The sequence below is a fragment of the Gavia stellata genome, chromosome 6 (genome assembly GCF_030936135.1).
Source record: "Gavia stellata isolate bGavSte3 chromosome 6, bGavSte3.hap2, whole genome shotgun sequence".
In the NCBI taxonomy this organism is placed as follows: Eukaryota; Metazoa; Chordata; class Aves; order Gaviiformes; family Gaviidae; genus Gavia; species Gavia stellata.
The window spans coordinates 3,466,635-3,489,034 of NC_082599.1; the positions used below are offsets into that span (position 1 = coordinate 3,466,635).

General features: G+C 43.5%; 1 protein-coding gene across 1 annotated transcript in view; it reads left to right on the top strand.

Moving 5' to 3' along the window:
* The window catches only part of OBSCN (obscurin, cytoskeletal calmodulin and titin-interacting RhoGEF), a 194,316-nt gene that overhangs the window by 24,017 nt on the left and 147,899 nt on the right, over positions 1 to 22,400 (top strand). The window contains 8 exon segments of the mRNA XM_059818275.1: positions 423 to 725; positions 1,771 to 2,037; positions 2,893 to 3,168; positions 7,007 to 7,279; positions 10,672 to 10,947; positions 11,692 to 11,967; positions 17,239 to 17,514; positions 21,845 to 22,114. Coding sequence (XP_059674258.1) covers positions 423 to 725; positions 1,771 to 2,037; positions 2,893 to 3,168; positions 7,007 to 7,279; positions 10,672 to 10,947; positions 11,692 to 11,967; positions 17,239 to 17,514; positions 21,845 to 22,114 — 2,217 coding nt within the window.

Consider the following 22,400-nt stretch of genomic DNA (forward strand, 5'->3'; position numbering starts at 1 on the left):
AATTTGATGCACATAATTTTGAACTTCCTGTGGTGGTGGTTTTACCCACCTTCCGAGCGCAAATAAAATACTGAGTGTTAGTCTGCTTTGCCCAGGAGCTGTGGTGTGGGTCTGTATCTAGCACTGAAAGTTTAAGCTGATGAATTGTTCATTGTAGACTCTTTGTCTGCGCAGACAATTGTAATATTGTGTTGAAATCATGTATGTTTAGCTGTGGAGGTAGGAATATTGTACGTCTTTGTGTAACGCAGCTCAAAAGCATCTTCTATGCATTCTCTTGCTTTTTCATCTCACGTCAATGTTTTATGGAGGTTTATTAAGCAAGAGTAGCTTTTAGTCCAGCGTAAGCTTTGTCAGTGAGGAACAGTGGCTTTTCCGCTCTGACACAAACTTCTTGCTCTGTTTATTTTTCCCTTGCGCAGCTCCCAAAAAACCTCCCACCCAACCCCCAGCTGACCCTGTGGTGAAAAATAAAACAGAAACCTCAGTGACGCTAGGGTGGTCCCCTCCGAAGATGGACCGCCCCATCCCCATCGATGGCTACGTTGTGGAACGCAAGAAACTAACTGGCTTTACCTGGGTGAGGTGCCATGAGTCTCATGTCCCTGTCCCAGAGTTCACGGTGAGCAACCTGTTGGAAGAGGCTGACTATCAGTTCAGAGTGTCCGCGGTCAACGCCTATGGACAGAGCCCCTACCTGGAATTCCCAGGGAGCATGCACCTTGGTGAGCACTAAACCATCATAAAATGGGTTGGTCTGTGCTGATCTGCCACGTGGGTGCTCTAAAGGCATTTCCCATGACTTGGAGGAGGACAGAGCGATTGCACAGCAAAACCTTTTTCCCTTCACTGCTCGCTCTCCTATCTCACTTCAACCACTGACCGTCACCAAAATGATGGTGGTTGGGTTGCTGCGGTAGAGCTGTGAGTATGCTTATATTCCAGTACCTCACATCAGGCTGTGTGAGAGGCAGAGCTCTCTGCAAAGGATCTTAAGCCTCTAAGTGCTTCTTCTAGACCTGGTGTGAAAGGAAAAATTGAGGTGGGCTTATGATATAATTTTCAGTATATAGATGAGATATCAAACTTGCATCTAGAGAATATTTATGTGGTGATCATACTGTCATGAAAACCAGGTTCCAGTCAGTCTCTTTAATCTCAGAGTTACTAGGAGAAATATGGGGATTTTACTTTATTTCTAGGGTGCCAATGTGCCCATAGAATCGTTGAAAGCAACAAGATTGCATCTTCCTTCGATTCATTGCACTGGACAGTATCTGCACAGACTTTGATCATACTGTGCCTTGTTATTGTGTCATCCTTTTCCCTACCTGTCTGAACATGCCTGTGTTTTCCTAGAATATCTAGAAGTGACTAGTAGGCTGGGTGGCCTCCTTAGGATGCTTATGAAATCTAAGAATAATACTGGTTATTAAATAAATAGCACACTTGCTAGAGAACCTAGATATTTCAGGCTTGTTATGCCTTTAAACATATTGGGGAAAAAATAAGTAGACTATGCCTGTTGTTCTTTCCCGGCAGAAAGAGGACTTACCCTAATGCCAGAGGTCAGTTACCTGCAGCTGTAGAAATCAAATCCTGTTGACCAACTGTGCACTGCCTTCAGTGCATGCAAATTGTATAAGGCTGCAGGATTTTATTCTCATGTCTTGTTTACCCCAAAACCTTTGTTCTTAGGAAGAACTATTCTTCAGTGTGGCAGTCTTGTGTCCTTTGATCTCAGAGATATGTGTTATTTTTCTTCCCCAGAACCAGTTCTGGCTGTGAAAACCCCCCTGACAACTGTTGAAGCTGTACCTGGAGGGGATGCCCTGTTTACTGTTGACCTTACGACGACATGTTCCGGCACTTGGTACCTTAATGGAAAAGCCTTACAGGAAAGTGAGACCTACATCATTAAGAGAGCTCAAACTACTCACACCCTAATCATAAAGAACGTCACCAAGAATATTGATGGAGCAGAAGTGAAATTTGTTGCTGATAATGTTGACACCAGCACCAAGATGAGAGTGAAAGGTATTTACTTTGATTACTGTCCTTTCTTCTTCCAAACAAGGGGCAGTTGCTGTGACCTGATGATTAGAACTGGGGCTGGAGGCTTTCACTGATGCCTGGTCTGCAGGAACCACCTGAAATTGCATCATGTGAACTAATGTGGGTCCTGGTAATGACCTCACCATGACAGCACAGAGTTCAGAGTGAGTCGATCTAGCCAGCTGGTTGGTATCTGAACTAGACTTCTTAACATCAGCTCATGAATTTCTGTAGTTCACAACCATCAGTCAGTGGATTCTGTCATCAGATCTACCACTGAGTGACCTTAGACCAGTAATTTCAGCTCCAGATTCGGTTAGTCTTTCTCACTGTAGTATGGCCTTTCAAAAGTAGAGGAGCATTAACTACTAACAAATATATTTTCTTGGAGGTTTTTTAGTCTGTCAGAGATGTGTATGATGTACAAGTTAGTATCATGTAACTTGATTTAGCATCAGGATTTGGGTGCTCCAGCTTTTCTCTATGAAATGGCGATAAGATCTGTATCTACTCACACTGCATGGCAAAAGGTAATGAATAGACAGACGTTCATTCTGGAAGGATGTGTTTGACTTTGGGTGAAAATCTCTGCAGAAGCATGTTTAGAGTATTATTAATCAGTAGAAAGTTGTGCATTTTTTTTTTTTCTTAGTAACTCTGGCAATAAAACCAGATTGGGTCTCCTGAACTGGAAAAAAATGCTTGATATTGACATGAGTGTGAGGACAGGAACAGGACCTAATACTTTTTGAAAGATCTCATGTTCTATGGCAGAAACATATCAGGGACACGTTAACATGACATAACTTGAAATAACAAGGCCTTTGCTCCTGACAGGTGCTGCAGTGAGATTTACCAACAAGAGCAGAGATATAGAAAAGGTCTCCGCTCGGCTGCGGGAGGAAGCCAAACTTCAGGCTGAGCTTTCGGACACAGAGGCTACTGTGAAGTGGATGAAGGATGGGAAAGAGCTCAAGGCCAGTGAAAAATATGAACTTCAAACTGTGGGGAAGAGGCACATCCTGAAAATTCGCAACACTGCAGCAGAGAATGCTGGAGTTTATGAGTGCATCTGTGAAGGGGATAAAATGGTCTATCAGCTTTCAGTGAAAGGTATGTGACTGTCTGGGCTGCTTTGCATTAAGGGCCTGTTCCTGACCCTGAGTCATCAAGGGACAGAAAGGGAGTGCTCCAGAGGCAGTGCAGGGAGTTGTGGTAACGTCCCATCAACATCTAGCCTCGACAGTCTCTGTAGTCCCAGAGTAGGAGAACTTGGGAGTAAACTTGGGATCTAACACCATCTCAGTGGTAAGGGCTGTGCTTTCACTCGAACTGACGTCTTGTTATTTTGTGAGATTGAATAGAAAAAAAGTAGTGAAAAGGTGCTCTTGTGATGAAAAAATTCAGCCACGGGGACAGGACATGATGCGCATGATCCCATGTCTGCCCTATACTTGCTATGCGATATCGGACAAGTCACTGAGGAGCTAGTTCAGCTCTGATTAAAGTTCTGATGGACCAAGATCATCTTGGCATCGTGGGATTTTTTTGTTTTTTGTTTATATTCTTTTTTCTGTCAATACCCTGGTGAAAAAGAGCAGACCTTTCCAGGGCACATTGGATGGCTTGACTCATTTCTATTTGCAAGGTATTCAGGTGGAGGGCTGTCGAGAACAAACAGCAAAATGTCATTTTCTTTTAATATTTCCTGTTAAATTTGAACCAGTACTGGTTTATAGCTGCCCCATTTTTCGGCTGTTAATGTTTTCATGGCAGTCCCTTCCCTCCTGATTGCCTGCTACCTAGCTGGTGGGCACATCCACTCCCAGAGCAAGGCATGGAGTCTGGAACCTTTACCCTGAAACCAACAGCATTAAGCCTCCCTCTTAGAAGCCTTCCCATCTGTGCAAGCTTTCATGAACTAGTTCATAGGAGAGTTTCCTCTGTCTTGAATGGCACCAGGTTTTCGCTGAAAAGCCCCAGTGTATCCCCAGATCATTCCTCATGGGTATCATCTAGATGTCTCCTGAGGTTCAGAGTATAAAACCTGACTCCAAAGCAATCCAGCCTGTTGTCAGACGTCATCTGAGGTGAGGTCTGTAGCTATTTTGCTTTGAACTGGCAAGTTCACTTTGTAAAGCCATTTGATTTCTGTGTTCTGTCCCGTAACTCTCCCCTCACCTTCTTCCCAGCAATGATCACACTGTTTCTACACTGAGTACATATGAGGTGCTTAATCATCTTATTCTTCTGGCTTCTCGCCCTCTTTGGTGTCTGTAGAAACAACAAAGCCACAGAGTAATGTATGTGTTTTGCATTTGACTACTTGCTTGCTTGGTTATTCTCAAAGAGCAAACTCAAAAGAGGCACGAAGAGAGCTGAAAAAATGGTTAAAAAAATGTGACTACGTTTATGGAGGGAAGAATGTGCTGTCTACGCTTGGCACCTGTTCTTAATTTTGGTTTTCTTCTCTCTCTCTCTCTCCCTCCCTCCCTCCCTCCCTCCCTCTTTAGCATAATTTTTCACACTGTCAGATCTACCCACAGATATAATTGAATTGGCTGATGGGAGTTTCCATGTGCTTTTCACTGTAATGTGACTATCAGATGAATAATCAATGCTATTATTTTAAAATCTGTGTTGACAGGCTGAAACTTAAACATCTGCTGTTTGTAGCTTGATTCCTGGAGAATCAGCTTTGATATATCTCATCCTTGTAGGATGAGGCTCGCAAGCGCTGTCCTAGTATTTTACCTTTCAGCATCACCACCTTTTAGCTCTTCCTCTTATAAATCAGACACAGCTAGCTGGTGCATCATTTTATGTGCAGGTCAGCTGTGTCTGGCACATGGGCATCACGTGGCTGCCGAGATGCCACCGTGCCGAGCCACAGCCAGAGGTGTGTCACTCACTGGGCCTCCTGCCCAAAAAAGCCCCGTTAGAAAATGCACTTGCCATTTATCACTGCAGTCCCTCCACTGCCATGAGACTTCACGTGCCGGGCATCCTCTGACACATGACCCCCTGCGTCGAAACAGGACATCTCAGAAGTCTACTTCAGACTGCCGTTGTTGTGTTTTTCACTCTGGTTTTCTAAGGAAGTGGAAGGTGCATGAATGAACCCATCTCCCTCTTCTGCCTCCCAAACCTTTTAACCTGTGGACTGAGTTCCAGTAATGCTGGTGGAGAAGTAGAGGTCTCTGCAGTGTTTGGTCCCTGCAGCCTTCATGGGCATAGGTGGTTGGGTAGAGGAGAGGGACTGCGGTGTTGTCCTGCTGAAGGGAGGAGTCATTAGAGAAACAAGTGGAAACAGAGGCCCCAAGAAAAAACAATAAAAAAGGAGATTTTCCCTGGTTCAAATGCTTCTGGTATGACTTCTTTACCCATAGATATTGCTTCTAATAAGCAGACTTAGTAAACCCTAGAAAACAGGGCTGGTAGGGACCTGGAGAGGTCAAATGCAAGCTCCTGTCCCTGCCAGAAGCTGGTGATTGAACGCAGTCCCTTCAGGAGCAGAACTGGAGAGGCCCTTGGCTGCACCATCACGTCATAGAATCGTAGAATCATTTAGGTTGGAAAAGACCTTTAAGATCATCAAGTCCAACATCCTTCCCTTCCCTTGCAACATCCTTCCCTTCCCTTCCCTTGCAACATCCTTCCCTTCCCTTCCCTTGCAACATCCTTCCCTTCCCTTCCCTTCCCCTGTTTATTTGCTCGTTGGGTATTTCTTAGTCTTAGATTGGGGGATATTTGGGACTGTGGTTTTCTTTTTCTTTCTTACCTGTCTACTGCTTGGCAAGTCAATTCACTCTTCATTTTTAGGTCTCCAGACTCTGCCACTGTACAAGCCGGTGAATATTGGTTCCCTACCAAATACTTGTCTGTAATTAAAGGCACTACCACAGACTTGGAGAAATCTAATGTACTTAAAAGCAAGGAAACTAAATGCAAAATCCATCTTTGTGGGCAGAGTCTTTGAGCTAAAGGAGAACCCCTATGTGTTGCACCAGGACGTAGTACTGATAATAACCCCTTTGGAGTGAAAGTCTGAGAGTCATGCTTAGCTGGTCCAGACCATGGGCTGTAACTGCTTGTTACAGTATCAGCAGTGAGAGCTGATAACTGCTTTTGCCACGCATTCTGCACAGAGTTGCTAATTTGTATTGCGCAAGCATGTTCTTGAAATTAAGGAAAAAATGCATACATAATCAAGGCTTTGATTTTAGTAGCTGCACAGTCCCAACAAAGTGACTTGATTGTGAGTGTTGTTTTAAAATAATATATTAAGAAGATGCTTGAAAATTAATTTCATTATCTAGAGAAAGATGGGACTGTGGTTTTAGGCTCACATTTTTAGCTATGATATTAGTGGGTTTTTGAATCTTTGCTTTGAGGCAATTTGTGACTCAATTATTCCATTACATGTTAATATGGTGCCAGATTTATTGTTTATCTTCTATGCTCCAGTTAATTTCCAGGAGTAAATTTCTTTTTATTTCAGTCCCTTTTGATATCTGTATAGATTTTGAATGTAATTTATCTAGATTACATTTTAACCTCTTCTAGAGTCAATTTATTTGCCGGGTGGTTACAATACAATGATTGAATAACCTTCATTGCTTTCCCTCCAGTTTGTTTGTTTCATTTCTTTCATCACTGCTCCCAGATATTTTCTTAAAGCCCTATTGCCTAGGGCTTCCTATTCCCTAGACTCAGCCTCCTGTGTTGTATATGTGCTCTGGTTTTTGGACATATGATAATCAAGTATATGGTTTATAAAGGCTGGAAATTTGGCTGCTTCTGCATTAGAATCTAGTAATTAGGTCCATAATTAAACATGCATATTTGATCTTATGATAAATTAATACTTAATGTAGATGTGAGTGTTGTATATATCTACTGATGTCCACACAATTCTTTACCAGCGTTGTGTATCTATGTTTTGTTTCAGCACTTGCAAACTTTATAAACAAAGAGAAAACTGGAGGAGTTATCAGGGCTGTCTCTGGAAAACAGGCTGAATTTGTTTCCGAGACCTCTGAGGCCAACATCATGGTTAAGTGGTATAAAGATGGCAAAGAAATCGCGGCCAGCAAGAAATTCACCATGGAAGATAAAGGAAAATTGCATAAGCTTGTGGCTTCAGCTGTAACGAAAGAAGATGAAGGAACATACACATGCAAAATTGGGGATGACACTCTTGTTTTTGATTTAAAAGTCTCAGGTAAGTTCATGATGCAAGTATGGGATCAGAGTCTGTGTTGGAAACTCAGGACTTGGTTCATTATACTTGCCTTACCTTGTAGATTGCCTGGTTTTTGGGCCAAGGTTGCACAGTCCTGTTTCAGAGACTCTGATCCCTATTGTGATCACTGTGCAAATCCACAATATGGACCAATAACGATGCTGTTACGTAATCAAGTCAGCACAAGCTTTTACTGGGGTTGGAGTCATGACTCAAACACCCCACTGGTTGAACAGGCTGAGAGCCACAACTGGCCTTTATTCTTTTAGCTCAGGGATTGCCTCAGCATGTACATTGTCTTTGAACCTCCTGACCAAGGTGGTCCTAAAGTCTTACTGTGAAAGCCCTGTGCCCTCCTTTGACAAGTTTAACTCCTGATTCTGAGAGTTAAGCGTCTCCTGCTGTGCCCAAAGGACACTGTGATCTCTGAGAGATCTCCCTGCAGTACTGTAAGGGAAGCTGTTAGTTCATGGCACATGCCCATCAGCATAAGGCACATGCTAAAGCACGTGGCTGTCAGGTCAAGCTCAGGAGAGAAATGCTTGTCACTGATGCGTTCCAGTCCAGGATAGAACCAGAGTATAAAATGACACAGGAATTTATCTGTGAAATTCAGTATCTGTGAAATTCAGCTGGTTCAGTTTGCATAGCCTGGTGGGAACCTTTCTTCTAAAAGTGGTTTTCTGGCTTATGTCTTGAGCCTAATTTTTAACCCAGTCCTAAGTTACAAATTGAAACTCTACTGAAAGCTTCTTATGGTGTGTCCACATCCTGCAGTACAATGCAATTTAAAAGAAGTAACAGCTGAGTGCTTGTCACCTGTAACGGTACCTCCATGTTACTATGATGCTGTCCATCAGCTAACTAAAATCAGCAGAGCTGATCAATCTGGCACAGCACTGGACTTAAGGGATTGCTACAGGATTTACTGAGCTAGAGGGACTGCTGCTAGTTTCTAACCAGTGTTTGCTCAGGTCTTGATGCTGCAGCCTGCCTCCAGTTCTCTTTGGTTGAGAATCCAACATTACGCAATTTCACTTTGAGTGTAATTCATAGTCCCTGACTTTACATATTAAAAAATCGGTCTAAAAGAGCCAACCAGGCTCTACCTGAACTGACTGATGCAGAGTGAAAGGTACCCCCCAAAAGGCAATTTATACCATCTGATTTATACTGTCTGGTGAGAGCTATCTAAGACAGATTTAAAAAGTTGTGGAGCTGCCTTTGTTTGAACGTCAAGTACAGAGGAAGCCTGCATGATTACCTGAGACTGGATACCTAACTTTTTGATCATGTGTAGCTTAGGTGAACTTCGCTTGTAACTCCTGTGACAAAACAACACATGGCTCAGGCAAAGAAAGTTGGTATCTGCTAAGTAACTGTATCTCCATGAGCCTTTTGACGAACAAGGATTGAGTTACAGCCTATTAACAAAACCTTAGCTAGGGCAACTTCCACCTTGTTTCACACGTCACCATAAAAAGTTTTCAGAGTCCTAAGAAGCACTACATAGTTAGGGGATGGTCTTAGGGCAGGGAAGTAATCTGTCTTTACGGTAACAAGTTAACCCAATAACCTTGAACTGCAGGACTCTGGAGTGACTATCCTTCCTTTGTCATCTAATTTTTTAAAATTAGACCAGTCCTAATGATTACAATTTTTAATGAAATATTTGTTCTCTGATGCCACAGATGTGCCTGGCACGGGTGTAGCATGGTAATTGTCCTTGGGATACTCAGTGACTGAAAGCAACAGTTGCTGCTAAAAGAAATGCAATACTAAGCTAAGGTTGGTTATAACCGACAGCCATCAACTTGCTCTTCGGGCAAGGGCTGGCTTGATGGAATGAAGGGTATGAAATACATGACACGCTCATCAAATATTGCTCGTTAGCTTAGGGACAGGGTGTGTTGGATAGGTTTGCTCCCATTTTACACGCAAGGTGCCTGTGTCTGCTCACAGCTCATACGTGTGGCCACCGATCTCTGCAGTCAGCAGCATTTGAACTGAGATATCACACAGAATCATTAAGGTTGGAAAAGACACTTAAGATCATCAAGTCCAACCATCAACTCACCACCACCATGCCCACTAAACCATGTCCTGCAGTGCCACATCTACAAGTTTTTTGAACACCTCCAGTGGTGATGACTCCACCACCTCCCTGGGCAGCCTGCTCCAATGTTTGACCATCAGTGCAGGAACATCTACCGCTTGAGTTATATGAGTTGTGAGCAGTTGTGAGTTCCCTACTGTGAAGATCAGTTTCAGCAGAAAGATGTGTCACTATTGGCTCACATATTAACTTAGTCCTCTTGAAGTTGGAGAATATCTTATCAATGAGATTATCTCATATGTACCCTGATCTGGTCTGGGGGAGAATTAGTCCAGTGGGACTCATCACTTGAACATGGGGCTGCAGGAATTAGCTGAGAAACACGTAAAAGAATGCTCCTCATCACTTCTAACAAGATTTTCAGAGACTTCTTAGATCTTTTCAAAGCTGTTTGGGGCTCAGGCATCAATACATAATCCCTAGAGCTTGCTTGAAATGAGAAACAAGGAGTGGTGATTAAAGTGTCAGCAACTTGAGGGCATCTCAGCTTGATTTAAAAGTTCCAGAAGAATGTAAGAGAGATGAACGTGATTGCACTGTAACTAAGAGCAATTATCTGAAGATCAGAGAAGGAGTTTGCACCATCTGTCAGAAAGTCAAACATCAATGTTCATGAGTGTGATGAGACAGGAGCTGTGAATTAAAGCACTCGTCAGGCTTTATGGTCTCATGATGTTGGGCCAGGTTCTGCTCGTGGCTCTGTGCACATACAGCTCTGGTAATAGAAACCACCACATCTGTGCTCTGTAAGAGCTTTCATGCCTGACTTCTGAAAGGGGGGAAGAAAATGGATGCATAACAGTTAGCTGGATTTTTGTTATGAATCCAGGTAGGCATAGATTCACGTCTGTCTACAACTTAAGGCTAGTATTAATGCCACGGTGCAGACCTAACAGGCTGATATAGTATAAAGGATTCATCAATACCCAGCTCCCAAACTGGACACCATTACGTACTAACTCTCTGGGTGGTTTAAAACTTGGACAGTGAGTTTCCCGGTACAGATAACGCTGCTGTATCTCAGGAGGGCCTTTTCTGACTCATAACCACAGTTTACTGCCGTAACTGTTAACACTCTATCATAGTTACACTGCAGTAGTACCATGCACACATATGTACATTCACACCTCCAGAGGTGAAACTTGATCACCCAAGTGTGACTAGAAATGAAATAATGATCAGTAATTACCGTATCTTGACTTTGTTCTGATAAGCCTGAATCAAAGCATAAACTGCTTTCTCTTTTTCTTTTCAGATGAAGCTGTTAATTTTGTCAACAAGCCCGAAACAACTCCAGAAATATCAGTCAGTCCTTCGGAAAATCTTGAGCTGGTGTGTGAGGTGTCAGCTGCGAGCGGAGCCGTGATATGGAAGAAGGATCAAACCGAGGTGAAGCAGGACCAGAGGACAACAGTCATCGCCCAGGGGACACACCGCAAGCTCATCATCAAGAAGGTGACACAGCAAGACCAAGGGAGCTATACCTGTGAAACGAAGGATGACAGAATAACATTCCGAGTTAAAGTCAGAGGTGAGAAAATGCTAGAAATGCTAAAGATAAAGGAATATTCCATTTTGGATAGTATCTTGCATTTGGAGGATCATCTCGCAGCCTCTCTGGGATGAAATATTTCAGCCATAGAACTAGATTTTCAGCCAACTGTCATAGCAACATTTTTATACACACACTTTTGCATCCACAACTAGTTGTAACCACAAAAAAATGTTGGGCAAGGATGATAACTTCTGCACCTCTCACGATTAGATGGTGCGTCTGCAGAAAAACTCCTGCAGAATCACATAATGTGAGGCCATAGCAGAGGTGCAGGGGTAGATAAAAGGGAAGGGGAAGGTGTTTGAAGAGCTCTGATTAGGTGGAGAATGACTGAATTTGAGTGGCCCAAATAGGCAGAAAAAGAGCAATGGTTCCTGGATATGAGTATACGAGGGCTGTTCCCTCACTGGAAGCTTGGAGAGACATAGGAAGAGAAAAAGAAAGAAGAGGGAGGAGGGTTCAGCTAGTGCATGTTGATGCTCTAAGTCCCAGGTTCGAATCTGTGCTCAAATTATGAGGTTTTTTAATTTATCCCAGAATTCTCATACCCCTGTTCACCTGCTATCAGCGAAATAGAGATGAAGGTGCTTTTTTGTCTTAATGAGCCGTCGTGATACTACCTGTGAGGGGCAAGTATAGTGAAATAGGGGGAACATGATTAAGCGTTGGAGAAGACAACTGCAAAAAGCTGTGTCTGTGACTATTGTGGCTTTCTTACAGTGCCAGAAGTTGTGTTTACAAACAAGGAGAAGGTGCAGAAGGAGGTGAAAGCTGCACTATCAGAAAACGCCTCGCTGAGCTGCGAGGTGGCCCAGGAGAAGACCGATGTGAAATGGTACAAGGAGGGGAAACTGATCACCTCGAGCAAGAAGTTCAAGGTGGAGTCGGAGGGCAGATCGCGTCATCTGGTGGTGGGTCAGGTGGAGAAGAAAGATGCTGGGGAGTACACCTGCGAGGCTGCTGGCCAGAAACTGACCTTCAAGATTGTCGTCACAGGTGGGAGACATATTTCATTGCTGCTTCTTTGTGTCTGGGTGTTTTCTCTGGTTTTCTCTGTCAAAATATTAGAAATGCTCTTAAAGTACTTTCTGATGTTGGTCTAAGCTACCATTGCAGTGAGGTTGTGTAGGACTGGGTAGATCTACTGGTTAGGTGTAGGTATCCTGATATCACTTCCTCACTCCCTGTGCATATCCTGAGGCTCAGATAGTGAATCCAAGAGTTTTCATTAGCAGGCACTGTGCTAAAGCACCTCTTCCAATTTCATCATCAGTATTTGTATTCCTCCTCTTGTTATTGCTATTCATCCATGAAAGTCCCTGTTTTCTTCCCTCTTTGTTTCATCTTTTCTCTACATAATGTCTTCCCTCCCAGAACAGAGAATTACTTCAATTATTCCGCAGCCTGGCTGTGCAAACACATAGGTGAGCACAGCCTCATAACTCCAGGCACCATGAAACTTTTGTGGATGACAAACAGAAATGGATACAGATATGTGCAACTTGAATTATGATTTGTATTTAACAACCTTTCATCCAGCTCTTCCCCTACCACTTCTTTCACCTGTCATTGGATACCCAATTGCAAATACTTGTCTACCAAGCGATAGCTAAACAGTAGCGTTTACAAGATCCCTATTTTATTGTGGCTGCATTGAGAATGTTTGAGAGTTGATGGTTGTGTATTGTCCTAAAAATTTTGTATCACCTGCACTGCACATATCTGTGATCTGCTGAATCCAAAGGTGATGACTGTTCATTGCGATTTCTACATCTATAATGACCAGTCATGGGTCCAGGAATGTTTATTTATATTTGCATTTTTCTCCTTAACAACATGATTAGGAGTCTGAGGATTTACTACTGAGGCTGTTCGTTCACTCTGACTACACTAGAGATTTCTTTGATCTCAGTACATTTTGCAAGAGGTCCAGTAAATTTTATCTCAGGCTCCAGGCAGCTGTGGGCATGTCAGCTACATTCTCAGTGGTCATTTCTGAGCTGGATAAGAAAGGGTTTGGTTTTGTTTCGTTCGTATTCATAGCACTCTGCTATCTTTGCAGCCAAATGCTTCTCTGTTAATGTTACAGTTCACAGAATCACAGAACCATTAAGGTTGGAAAAGACCTGTAAGATCATCAAGTCCAACCATCAACCAACACCACCATGCCCACTAAACCATGTCCCACAATGCCACATCCACACGTTCCTTGAACACTTCCAGCGATGGTGACGCCACCACCTCCCTGGGCAGCCTGTTCCAGTGTCTCACCACTCTCTCAGTAAAGAAATTTTTTCTAATATCCAGTCTAAACTTCCCCTGGTGCAATTTGAGGCCATTTCCTCTTGTCCTGTCACTAGTCACTTGGGAGAAGAGGCCAACACCCACCTCACCACAACCCCCTTTCAGGTAGTTGTAGAGAGCGATGAGGTCTCCACTCAGCCTCCTCTTCTCCAGACTGAACAACCCCAGCTCCCTCAGCCGCTCCTCATCAGACTTGTGCTCCAGACCCCTCACCAGCTTTGTTGCCCTTCTCTGGACACACTCCAGCACCTCAATGTCCTTCTTGGAGTGAGGGGCCCAAAACTGAACACAGCATTCGAGGTGGTGCCTCACCAGCCCCGAGTACAGGGGCACGATCCCCTCCCTGCTCCTGCTGGCCACACTGTTTCTGATACAGGCCAGGATGCCGTTGGCCTTCTTGGCCACCTGGACACACTGCCGACTCCTATTCTTGTCTCATATTCTGAGCTGGTCAGAACAGGGAATCTATTTTTTCCTCTGCTTTCTTACGGCATCAAACACACTGGGACCATAATGCTGGCAGAGGTCTGGCATTTTATCAGCTATGTAGAAGAGCAACTGCGTTGGGAGTCTATTGACTTTCCTGCTCGCAGCCATGCTGGAGACCTGAAGTCCTTGCAGGGCATAGCTTGAGTGCTGTTCCCTTGTAAAGGTTGCAGTCTTTGCTGCTCTCCCTCTGTCTTGGGGCACCCTGCTCCCTCCATCTTCTGTGTGCAATGTGCAACTGCTGCTATAGCATAAAGCTTTGCTGCTCCCCATAGCACACGTTGGAAGCCATCAGCTGTTATGTGTCCCCACTCTCCCCAGGGTACACAGGGTGTGAGTTGGGGCACTTTGTCTCTTTTTCATTAATTGTGTAGCTCATGCTTTTGTCTCAGGGAACTGCTAGTTTCAGTGAAGGATGGATTACAGTAAGGCTAGATTTGAGAGGCACCTTTCAGAGAAAATGCAACATGGGCATTTATAGAAAGACCATTGGTATAAAACAAGTTCATGCTCGGCTGCTGAAACCAGTTCATACATTACTGCGGAGGTGTATTCAGAAAACACAGAAATTTAGTGCTTTCACACTTGAATTTCTCCAGCTGAGGGCTATTCTTAGCTGTCTGCCTCAGAAACCAAAGTTTTTCAGTTCTCTTTCAAACCGGATGACTTCACGGCTGCACAGGGTAACGTAATACCTTTCCCCCTCTGTCCTAAAAGGAGGGTGCTCACCTAGCTACCGTTGCTGTATTTCTCATGTGTACAACTGTAACATGACATGCAAGTCCAACACTCCCTGGAAAATGATCTAGTGTGAAAGTCAGGAGGGATTATGAGTACTCTGAGTAGTTGGCTCTTCTGCTGCAGAAATCCTCATCTTACTAGATTATCCCGAAATGCAGCGGCTTTCTGGGTCTTAATTTATCCTGTTACCATTGCACTCAGAAAGTTTTCAGGATTTGTGTGCTCCAGGGCTCCACTGGTAGCACAAAACCTTCCCTATTTAAGGACAGCTTGAAGGTTAGATGCTCAGTATTGGGATGCAGCTATGGCTTTTTGGCTTAATATTAACAGAACCAGGTGCTGCACACCTTGGGACTGAGCTAGATGTGCAGCCAAAAGAGCTGATTCTGCAATCTCATTATTTCAAGAATCATGGTATACAGTGAAATCCTTATTTCACAGAATCATTAAGGTTGGAAAAGACCTTTAAGATCATCAGGTCCAGCCATCAACCCAACACCACCATGCCCACTAAACCATGTCCCGCAGTGCCACATCCACATGTTCCTTGAACCCCTCCAGTGCTGGTGACTCCACCACCTCCCTGGGTAGCCTGTTCCAGTGCTTCACCACTCTTTTAGTAAAGAAATTTTTCCTAATACCCACTCTAAACCTCACCTGACACAATCTGAGACCATTTGAAGTGGGCCAAATCTGTGTCCTGAAAATGGTTTTCTTCAGTTTCATATGTATCAAGAATACTTGTTTAACTTTAAAATATGTTTCTGAGGCAAATTACTGGCTAGTGTAAATCACTTTGTAAGCTGATTAAAAGATTTGGTGACATTTTCTATCACTATAAAAATGTTTTATATTAAAGGGCAAGAATGCAGAGGACAAGTGAGTAAACCATCTGGAATATTCCTGCTCTGCTAACTTGTCCTTTTAAATACACACCCATTTACACAGCCTGCTTTGTAACTCATTTGTTTAGTGCACCCTGCGTATTCACAGTCCAAGTTGCAGATGGAAGCTGAAATGTTTATATTTTCGCAACCTATTTTGAATGCAAACCATGGTGTGTTCTTGAGCTCTTTTTAGATACCAAAATGCTGCTTAATCTGCAAGTGGGCTGACGTGTGCGTTTGAGGATTTTCGCATCACCCAGTATAGGTCATGTATGTTGCCTTGTTAATGACACCTTAATGACAGCGACACCTCCTTACACCCCTCCTACAGCCAGCACAAACAGAGGAGCTCAAATTTAGAGCGTATAAGCTCGGTTCCTGCTTTGGCTAGCTCCCTGCAGGACCCCTCACTTTCCACAGACTGTGCAATATTGATGGCAATCCTATGATGTGGCTCCCAGGATTGCAGGTAGTGCCACGGTCAGCAGTGCAGGAACCTGTCCTGAACTTACCCCTAGTCCTTTCCCTCCCAGGCAGCTGCTTCTGCTCAGAGTACAGACATGGCAGAGATGGTATGCAGAGCAGAAAATCATCAAGGAGGAGAAAAGACGGCAGTAGGAGGTTGCAGAGCATGACTGGGGGTAGGAAGGCAGTAGCACAGGGTACAGAAGGGGTTCACCATGACTGCCAGGGAGAGCCAAGAGCCTCCCAGCTCACCTTAACCAGGTAACCCGGATGCCTGAAGCTGGGTGGATGAATTATCTTCCATGCTTGCACTGCAACTGAAGGGCAATGGCAACCCCATACACTTGCTAGTCCAGGGTTTATCTTTGGAGCTTGTGCTTCTGTAGCGATGAAATCACAGACTTCAACACTCACGTACATACCTGGGACCCAAACAGGTAAAGGCAGCCTATGCTAAATGCTGGGTAGTTGTTGCTATGTGGTGTCCATCATTTAGGCAGACCAGAAATATTTTACACTTCTTGTGCAGTTATTTCTTAGGGTAAATCAGTGGAAAAAAGTAGGAGCCTGTTTATTTGGGGTCTATTTGTCTTCCCACATCTGAAATCTACACTAATATAAAAGCTAACAGTGACCACCCCAGTTGTTGGTAAAAGGAGAACCAGATAAAACAACCGTTAAGTAATTGGTAAAAGATGCAATTTATCAGTCAGTCCTACTTAGCAAGGTGACAACTGAATCTTTTCAATGCATATGCCTAACTACTAATTGCACATGATATCCTTTTGATGCCAGCTCCACTTGTTGAGATGGAGGTTCTAAGTGGTACTGTGGAAGAAAGCGACTTTAAACACTTCATTCTTGTTGCTTGTGTTAAGTATTGAGAGAAGATTCCCTACAGCCAGTTCTCTGAAAAATTAGAGATTTCCAAGGAAAGAAAAGTCTACTTCAAATTTTATACGCCAGTTTTATGTATAATTTAGGCCAAGTACTTTTCCATGTTAAGAACTGCATCTTTGTCATTGCTTTGGGATTGAGTTACAAGATATTTTCTGAACAACACCCAGTCTTAATCTAAAATACCAAGATGCTGGTAAATTCTTGTAAGTAATGTGACAGCAAAGGTGGAAACTCATAATTGTGCTATATTTGACTAATTCCAAATATGGGGTGTAGAAATGTCATAAAGACACAAAGAGGGAAATTTATCTTTGTCTTCATTATAAGAAATTTGAAAATCAGGTGGTTGAGCTGTTCTTGAAGACTAGTCAGAGAGGTATGACAATTATATGGACTATATTTTGTGGGTGCATTGCTCTACGTGATAAAAAGAACTGCAAAACAATGTTACTTACTATTTTTCCCTAATATTTCCCTATTTCAGAGGCAGAAGATGCATTTATCAACAAGGAGAAGGTGCTGAAAGAGGTGAAAGCTGCACCATCAGAAAACGCCACGCTGAGCTGCGAGGTGGCCCAGGAGAAGACCGATGTGAAATGGTACAAGGAGGGGAAACTGATCACCTCGAGCAAGAAGTTCAAGGTGGAGTCGGAGGGCAAATCGCGTCGTCTGGTGGTGGGTCAGGTGGAGAAGAAAGATGCTGGGGAGTACACCTGCGAAGCTGCTGGCCAGAAACTGACCTTCAAGCTTGCCGTCACAGGTGAGGGATTATCTGATTACATATTTTTTTGCTGTAGCTGTAAAGAAGGCTTCCCAGTGACATAAATTTACTTCCAGCCTTGACCTATATAGGTCTGCAACAGAACTTAAGCGGTTATTCTTAAAGGTCAGTATTATGGGCATGTGTTTGAATGCTTTGGGAAAGGGAAAAGTCCACTTAGGCCAGTATTCTTTCCCTGATTTTGACTAGGAATGGTTATTAAGAAAAAGAATGTAAGAACGAGATAAACATGCAACAACCGTTCCACTCTAGGAGTTTGTAGTTCCACTCTAAGAATCTGTAGTTTTTGCCTCTGCTGGACAGTTTCTTTCTGCTACATCTGTGCAAGACATGACTTTGCTGAGAGAATTTGCCAATATGACTTCATGAGGAATTGCACAACACAGATTTTGAGTGCGAGTTCAGATCAGTATCCAATAGTTTGTGTATGCTGGTGAATCATCAATGCATATATTTTTGTCCTTGGTGCTAGGTTTTTTTCTAGAAAATATTACCCAGTGCTTCCTTTCTCATCTTTCTTGATTCTGTCTTGCTTGAAAGGGTTATGAAGGAAGGATACCTAAATTTGTTGTAGGTGTTTCTTTTCTGATTGTGGACGAGAAGAAAACCGTAAAGTTGCACGCGGTTAAAAGCACATTCCAGGAAGGGATGTGGGACAATACAATTGGATTCAGTGCAAAGATTTGCCCTTTCTTTCTTTCAAAGGATTCACCCAACGCTAGAATCTAACTGTGTCTATTTAGAAGTGCATGCATCTACGCAGCCTGGTGCACCAGTCACACCTCTGAGCTTTTTCTTTTGGACCCAGCTATGAATGTGGTTACGTATCTTCCACGCTGGAGGTGTTTTGTGGCTAGCCTGTTCCCAGCGTGGCCTGAGTAAAAGCATGACATTACAGCATTGAGATTCACGTGACTGCCAGTTGTGGGTCTTGCTGAGGTACAGGCTTATTGGGTTTCATTCTTCCTGCTCTGCCATGTCTCCATTCTGTGGTATACATTGCTGGGGAGTGACCCTGCAAGGAAATTGGAGTCAAATCTGCCTCATTCTCCTTTGTGTTTGGCAACTCTCCTTTGTGCCAGAAAAATTATGGTAATACTTATTCAATGGCTCAGTTATGTGACTTTTTTCTATAGCTCTATGCAGGTTGTAGGAATAGTACAGGGTAAGACTGAGATCGTTATTTTATTTCAGACAATGAATGCCTTTGATAGCAGAAGCTTTTGGAAAAATTGTAGCAGGTTATAAATGAAACTGCAAAAGGCGGAAATTAACAAAGGATCTTATCACACTGTTTGAAGGAAGAGCTCTTCTTAGCTTCTTGTGGAAGGATCTTATCTGGGACCAGGAGATCTTTATGCTCTGATGGATGCAACGCAGCGCCGAAGTGCTCTCAGCAGTTGTTTATGCTCACAGCTGAGCAAGTGAGGAAAGCTGTTGACAACAATAGTGGAGGGCTGCATGAGCCTTGTGGATGAAAACCCAAAGATTTGCCTGCTTTTAGGGCTTCTGAGAAACAGTCATATTCGTGAGAGACAATCCCATGGCTTGGACACTGGGGGTTCACTTTTTTGGGAAATAGCACCATTCATTGCAGGTTGACTTAGGGGGGACCTCACTATCACCAACCTTCTCTGCATTTCGCATCCTCTCCATAATCAGGGATAAGAAGAGTGTCCTACCTCACGGAAGTGTTTTTCATATCACAGGCTTTGAGGCACTGGGGTACCATGGAAGGGGGGGCAGGCATTTTGTCTGCAAGATATAGATGAATGTTGCCCAAGCCCATGGCTGCCAAAGAGAGGCCATTACTCAGATTTTGCAAATGGGTAAATACAAGAAAGGAGAGCAGAGAAGAATAGGCTCCCTCTTGCCACCGAGAGATTTAATGGTCACTTTAAAGGCAGAAATGGTGGGACCCATTTGGGTTCTCATTCAAGACTGCTGAGGAAGTACACTGTAGAACTAGAACTGAAAAACGGATCTTCTGACCTCTGTGCTTTAACCCTAGATCACCTTTTTTTACCTTGCCGTTGATTAAAGATACAACGGAGCAGGAGAACCATCTGGACTTTGTGTAAGAAGTACCATTCCCTTGAGGGAAATTCAAACAATTGAAAGCTCTCACTGAAGAGAGTTCCCTAGGATGGAACATAACGTGTGAGCTTAGGAGTCCCTCAGTCAGTTAGCCTCCTTTTGTAACCTCCATTTCTTTGGATTGAAGGGCAAAACATCTACCTAGAGTGATAAGAGCCAAAATGAACAAATTAGCCTGTAGGAGAACACTTTCTAGGAGCATTGGCTTGTTTTCTTCTAAAGTGTGAGACGAAGAGCTCTGAAACATGAAACCCATACTCGTTGTATCATAGGCCCCACTTCTCTTGTCTACATATATTTCTGGTACTAGAGTATCCCTTGCTAGGTATCTTAACCTCCTTCATGAGCTTGCGTCCAGCCTGACTTTTGGCAAATCTTGCTTTATTACTACAGTTCCTGACCCCAGAGACACAGCTTTCCAGCAGAGCTATCCTTTTTTCCATTCCTTATTTGTGCTTTGCCTTTTAAATAATTTTAAAGGGCAGTTACATATTTTTTTAGCTGGCCTTGCTGATCTTTCCTTGCTGCTTTTCCACTGGGTAAGATGTAGATTCTGAACACTTTAGTGTGAAGATGCCAGGTCCCACGTTGAGTCTTGAACAAATCGTTCATCTTTTTCTTCCTTCATCAGTTCTCATAATTCATACAAGTTTGCTAGTTCCAAATAAGCGTGTTACAGAGATATTTTTGTTCATTCCTCTATTTACTTTAGACTAGATCATCTTATGACCCCTATATCTAAAGTTATTTCCCACGCCCAGCTTCTAAAATGATGTTCTTGGAATTTACCAAAACTAAGCCTAAAATCAAATTACTGTTCTTAATTCAGCGTCTTCCTGATTGGAGAATTTGACAGCTATTACATCTGGAAATCCAAGATGCTGCTGGCACAGCTCCAGCTGAGGCAATCAAGATGACTAGGGAGCTGGAGCACATGTCATATTTGTTCAGGCTGGAGAAGAGAAGGCAAAAGGGAGCTTTTATTGCAGCCTCTAAATATCTAACTGGAGGACACAGAGTCCACAGCTCCATGTTCTTCTCAAAGATGCATGGTGATAGGAGAAGAAGCAAAGTATGCAAGTTAGAACATGGGAGGTTCTGAAAAGATATTAGGAAAAACTTGCACCATGAGGGTGGTCAAGCTCTGGAACAGGAGCCCTGAGGTTGTGGAATCTCCATTGCTGGAGATATTCAGAACTCAGTGGGACATGGCCCTGAGTAACTTGATGTAATTTTATCTGCTGTGAGTGGGAAAGTGGGACTGGATGACCTCCAGTGATCAGTCCTAACCCAAATTATTTTATGACTGTGACTTTGTACTATTAGTAGCACATGTTCTGTAGAATACATCTGGGAAGCAATGCTGTTCCTTAAGGACACAACTCCATATCAATCTTGGTGAAGGTACTGCAGTTGTTATGCATCTATTTCATAACTCTTGTCGGTTTTTTCCTGACAATTACTTGGATCCAAATACGGGGACAGTGCTGGCAAATGAAGGATCCTGCCTGGAGTATGTCCTCTTTACTGTGAATATGCAGCCCAGTCTTTCCTGGGAGTGAACAGAATCACAGAATCACTAAGGTTGGAAAAGACCCGTAAGATCATCAAGTCCAACTGTCAACCAACAACACCATGTCCATTAAACCATGTCCCGCAGTGGCTTGTCCACACGTTCCTTGAACACCTCCAGCGATGGTGACTCCACCACCTCCCTGGGCAGCCTGTTCCAGTGCCTCACCACTCTCTCAGTAAAGAAATTTTTCCTAATATCCAGTCTAAACTCCTCTGATGCAACTTGAGGCCATTTCCTCTCGTTCTATCACTTGTCATTTGGGAGAAGAGACCAACGAACATGCCCTGCTTCCCCAAGAGAGCCCATCCTGCTTAGCCTGCAGAGAGTGACTGTACAGAGTGTTTGTAGGGAAGCTGGTGTAAGCCTAAAGATCAGGCGTGGCAGTTCTTCTTGCTGTCCAAATGAGCAGCAGACAGAAACTATGCTGTCTGGAAGCAAGCTGTTCCTGCCAGTGCTTCCTCAAACATTTGCTTAACTCTGACTCTATTAGCCTTTTTAATTCTACAGCTGCTTTATTTAAATTATAATCTACCAGGCAGTCTCCCATTGAAAACCCAGTACCATATGATCTTGGAGGCAAAGCTTTAATTTTCGTGGGCTTTTTTTCTAGATTTTTCCTTCTTTCCAATCTTGCAGATGATGTGTTTGAACGCAAAGACAAAGTGCAAAAGGCAGTGAAGGCAGTGCTGAAGGAGAACGCCACGCTGAGCTGTGAGGTGGCCCAGGAGAAGACCGATGTGAAATGGTACAAGGAGGGGAAACTGATCACCTCGAGCAAGAAGTTCAAGGTGGAGTCGGAGGGCAAATCGCGTCGTCTGGTGGTGGGTCAGGTGGAGAAGAAAGATGCTGGGGAGTACACCTGTGAGGCTGCTGGCCAGAAACTGACCTTCAAGATTGATGTCACGGGTGAGTGAATTTGCTGCATCTCTGTTTTACATCCTAAAAAAATTGAAGGAGAGAAAAGTTTCATGGCTTGGCAAATTCCATCTCAGCATGCAGTGATGGAACCAGTATTTCAATTCAGCTGTTTTACTCATGCGGTTGTGTTCAAACTATTAGGTTTGTCTCCCTTCTTTGAAAACTAAGAATGCAATGGATTTCCATAGCCCAAGCCCAGGGTAGGCTGAAGATGATCAGGGAATTCCCCTAGGAATCTGATGGAGATGGACTGATAGCAAAATGAGAATTCAAT